Source organism: Vanessa atalanta, chromosome 1, assembly GCF_905147765.1.
Source record: "Vanessa atalanta chromosome 1, ilVanAtal1.2, whole genome shotgun sequence".
Classification (NCBI taxonomy): Eukaryota; Metazoa; Arthropoda; class Insecta; order Lepidoptera; family Nymphalidae; genus Vanessa; species Vanessa atalanta.
In genome coordinates this window covers 12,698,821-12,703,981 of record NC_061871.1, presented here as the reverse complement: position 1 = coordinate 12,703,981, position 5,161 = coordinate 12,698,821, and the positions used below count along the sequence as shown (strand labels likewise).

Below are 5,161 nucleotides of genomic sequence, written 5' to 3'. Positions count from 1 at the left end.
ACAAGTATAATATTAATTCTTCTTCCTCGTTTATTTACTACGTCAATAGTACGAAACCCTCTCCATGCGAGTCAAATTCGCACTTGACTGGCTTTCATTAATAAGACCACGTAATTCTTTATTATGTTGTAAAGCACCGGAACAAAATATATTTATTTCAATCACTTATCAATTAAATATTTATCAGAGTTTCAATTAATTAATCTAGTAATTGATATGTTGGTACTATAAAAACACACGACGTATATGTAATATGCTATTCCTCCGATAGAATGGCTAAAATTATTTACCTCTTGGCTCTTTGTATCACCGCCGTTGTAGGTAAGTTACTTAATACGAGTTTTTTTATTATTAAATAATAAAAGCGTATATTTTATATGATATGTTTCACTTTACCTGTACTAGAAAAGTTTGTGAAATTGGGGCGATGTGATGTGATGAATAGTTTATTAATAGTTCAAAATTAAATTGGAAATCATTTCACGACTTACAAAAAAATACGTAAAATTACACGTACGTAAATACGTACTTACCATGAATATCTTATTGGTTCTACAACTAAAAAATGAATGAATGAATGAATGAATCACTCGCTCTCTTAGTAAGCTATGAATCAAACAGATTTGATATTTTCTATTTTGAAGAAAAAAAAATGCGTTTTCGATTATTAGTATAAAAAAATCTCTCACTAGATGTGAGCATTCACATGAAAATGATTTAATTAAAAACAAAATAAGGTATATCATTACTAAATCAACGTTTTATTTCAGCGCTGCCGAGCCAACAAAGGATAGTTGGCGGCTCAACGGTGAATATAAGTAATTACCCGTTTCTAGTTGCGCTTTTATTCGCACCAGATGGTGTGAGTTATCGTCAAATATGTGGTGCGTCTATCATCAACAATAGATCAGTTCTTACTGCTGCCCATTGTCTCAGGTAAGTCATAACTATTGCTTATAAGAGCTACAAATTCAAGTTTGAAATGTATTAATGTGATACATCTTTTGGCTTACCTAGGGGGTACGGCTCGTACGCCTGTGCTCTCTGTTGCTGCCTTTCCCCTCTTCCTGTTCCCCTCCCTCCCGTGTTCGTGTCACATACATTTATAATACATATAAACGTATTGGTATATACCAATAGATTTGTCATATCTATATCTAATAATATTATATAAATATCGACAAATATATATTCTAGAATCTATTTGTCTTCCAGTATAAATATATAATACAGGTGATTGTCGAGGAGATGTGATATAAACTATAAGAAATACTTTGTTTGATTTATTAGTCATAGATTTAATCAGTATCGAGTTCGTGCTGGGTCGAGTACTGCAAGCAGCGGTGGTGCAGTTCACAACGCCAATAGGATAATCATTCATCCCAATTACAACCAATTCACGATAAACAATGACATCGCTGTTTTGAGACTGTCGACACAATTTTCTTTTGGAAGCAACGTGCGGGTTGGAAGCATTGCTGGTGCAAATTACAATACTGGCGATAACCAAAGTGTTTGGGTAGCAGGATGGGGTTTTACATCAGTAAGTTGTTATTTTTTCTTCAATTTTGTAATGACATTGATGAAAAATACGGAAGTTTTTTTTTATTTTATTTATTAAAATACATTTACAATACACATATCAAAACCTACATCATATGAATATGTATATATGTATGTGAAAGTCCCGTCAAAATCGGTCCAGGTGTTCCAGAGATTAGCTAGAACAAACAGACAGACAAAAATTAAAAAAAATGTTTATTTTAAAAATCAAAATATACGTTATTCAAGTAGGCTTTTACAAGCACTTTTGAATCGTAAAACTATATTAAGCTACCACAGGTTCGGAATGTAGATTCTACCGAGAAGAACCGGCAAGAACTCTTTTTCAATATTTCAAGACTTTCATGTTAGTTAAATACAATTATATATGTATGTAATATATCCTGCCTGGAAGTCAACAGGTTTTAACTCCACGCTTTTTTTATCATCTGTATAATCTTTAATTGAATAATATTTACCAATGTATTTTTTTGGTACATGTACCGTGTATATATACACATGCATTTAGTAAAAAGCGGTTATTTTAATATTACACAAACAGACACTCCAATTTTATTATATGTACAGATAGGTAATACAGAATACGTCATTCAAAATAACGCGCCAAAAGTCAGTTTTTAACATCTCACTCGTGAGATATTTACAGCACTGTATATTGTCGTCCTCATCGCGTTTTCGGATACTTTGAATTCCTTTCCTCAAATAGATAATTTCTTTAATTAGTATTCTCACAGCCATTCTGAGACTTGTCAACTGCACAGTATAAAGTGCAAAACTCTCATATAATTTAACGAGACAGAAAATCCAAAATATCAATCCATTTATATGGAAGGTTTTAGGTGCGGTACCAATGGCTATTCGCGTCACCTGAGGTACGGAAATCTAACTGCCAATTTCCAATTTGCGTTTTAATGAGAATTTCGTATGATATATTGTGTTTATATGAAGTAACATTTATGATTTCAACCACTAAATATAAGAAGCTCGCGCCGTAATAACAAGAATAACATGAACACTTATGGAATATTTTAAGGTATCTTCATTATGTTTTAGTTCAATGGAAGACCATCTGAAAACCTTCGTCACGTTCAGCTTTGGACAGTGAACCAGAACACGTGTCAAAATGTTTATGGTACATCGCAAATCACGCAAAACATGCTATGTGCGGGATCAAGAGCGGCAGGTAATGGTGTATGCACCCAGGACTCTGGAGGACCACTACTTCACAATAATGTCATCGTAGGTATCGTCTCGTTTGGCGGCAATTGTGGCCAACCACAATACCCCGGAGTATTCGCGCGAGTTTCAAGATACACCAGTTGGATCCGGTCTAATGCATAAACTTCGAAAATAATATCCCCAAAAACCATGCTCTGATACCTTATCTCGTTATATGTAATAAATACTGAATTATAATATTATTTTTTTTAATTCAATGCCTAATAATATTTTAAGTTATGGAAAAATTTGTTTAGACACGAAAAATAGCACACAATCATTATTTACAAAATTTATTTGTATTACACTTAAAAACTTAAAATGTTACGTTAATGAAATACCTCTTTGTATACCACATTGGTGTGTATTTCAGCCCGTAGGGTAGAATATCCAGAAAACGCTCAAATGCGAATCAACTCATTTTTAATCGGTAGCCCAATTTAAAAATGATTTACTCTCAACTCACACGACCTCGTGTCTAACATTTTAAATAAAAATAATATTTGCGCAGTAAAACGGCCTTCGCTCTGTCTACCTGACCAAAGTTGAGATAGAGAAAATGAAATACCCTTACTCAAACAAATCATTTTATTTTAAACAACATGCAGCTAATAAATACTTGTTTTTAATATATATTTTAGTAAAAATATTTGTTTTTTAAAAAAATAGTTCTAATAGTGGATCAAACTTTGTAACTCAATCTAAAGCACAATTTGACCATTGGCGCGCGCGTGGATTTCAAATGTACCTTTATATTGACCAAATAACAAGTCTCTGAAGTCAATAAGTACAAATACGTATTCCTTTTGATTGTTCTTACCACTTCTTTTTTTAGTAGCGTCGACGTGTATCGTATGCCATTATATTGCTACTTTTGGGATAGGATATATGATATGCCAATAAAGTTTATAAACTTTTTCTAGGGTTTTCTCTCATCCCAAACTCTCATGTACGTTATTAATAATAGACGATCATCTATGAGATCCTTCAGAGCATCTACTTCCCAATGAATAGATTAATTATTAACTACAATAGCATATGTAAAATTGCAAATTCCTTACATTATTAAAAGAAGGACAAAAATAATTCAACGGATTATCCTGACATTGACATTTTTAATGACAATAACAACGTAATGACGGAAATTAATGACGTAATTTTGAGAAAAAAACAATAATGTATATGTCGGCGCAAACGCTTTAAATTGATTATTTAATCAAGTTATTTCTAATTAATTTGTGTTGTTATTATGATGTTTGCTATAAAAAGCAGTGCGACAGTTGCTCGAGGTTCATTCTCATTCGAGCCGTCGGACTGTTCAGACGAACGTTGTGTCCTGATCGATTGTTGAATAAACCTATTATTTTGCTGAAATAGTTTTATTATTTCATTGCAAAATGAGCCATCAAGATCATGTTGGTGAAAGTGACGTCAGCAATGCTGACGTCACGCTTTTTAAAAATAACCCTGGAGGAACTTCTCCGTCATCAGAAGTGGGATCGGAACAAGCTCCGATCTCAGCCAATTCCTCATCAGCTACGGTTCCACCTGTCACATCATTATCACTACAAGACAGAACCATATTACGACGTGCTGTATCTCTAAGCACCACACACCTGCCTGGTGGAAATGCCGGAAGCCATGGCTCCAATAAATCATTCATCGGCTCCAAGACCCAAGACCAATGAAAGGACGTGCCAAGATGTGGATTGATGATTGGTTAATAGCCACATCTTCATAGAATCAACCAACTAAAGGGGTTTGGCCAATATCCAGTCATATCATTGATCGAGTTGAAGACGATTTATAGCATTGATTCCATCAGGGTACAAATACTGTTCTTTGTGGTTCATAGTACAAATCTCAGCATATTAATAACATCAGATAGTACCAAACTGAAGCACCAACCGAAGGTTCATCATGTGAGCACTTCTTTATCCAATTGAAAAACCATCGGAAGCTTTCCAGATGATTCACATAGATATCACGGGGAAATAGTACACTCAAGATGACCAATACGCCAGGAATCAGCCGAGCAAATGGCTATGTGGAAAGAGTTGTCGCTACACTAAAAAACGCTTTAATAATTAAGTGGCACAGTGTACTGGACTAACTACAGTTGGCAATGAATTGCACCGTGCATCGAGTAGCTGGAGTTGCGCCGCTCATATTTATTACGTAAAGAATACATTGCGTAGCATTTGAGCTTCCTGGTCGTCATCAATAATCAAACGGTCGACATTGAACCGCTAACAACACAAGTTCAGCAACGAATGACTCGGAATATAACGGACAACGTTTCAATTCTCACAAAGCTAAAAATTATTATTTTCAGCATGAAGATTAAGAATCCACGTAATTAACCATTACTTGATCTGAC

General features: G+C 34.3%; 1 protein-coding gene across 1 annotated transcript; it reads left to right on the top strand.

The window, feature by feature from the left end:
- The first annotated feature begins 272 nt into the window (after positions 1 to 272).
- LOC125077903 (trypsin, alkaline B-like) lies at positions 273 to 2,904 on the top strand. The gene is made up of 4 exons (XM_047690018.1): positions 273 to 321; positions 771 to 936; positions 1,291 to 1,543; positions 2,617 to 2,904. The coding sequence occupies exons 1-4, from the start codon at positions 273 to 275 to the stop codon at positions 2,902 to 2,904; spliced, it is 756 nt and encodes a 251-aa protein (XP_047545974.1).
- The last annotated feature ends 2,257 nt before the right edge of the window (positions 2,905 to 5,161 follow it).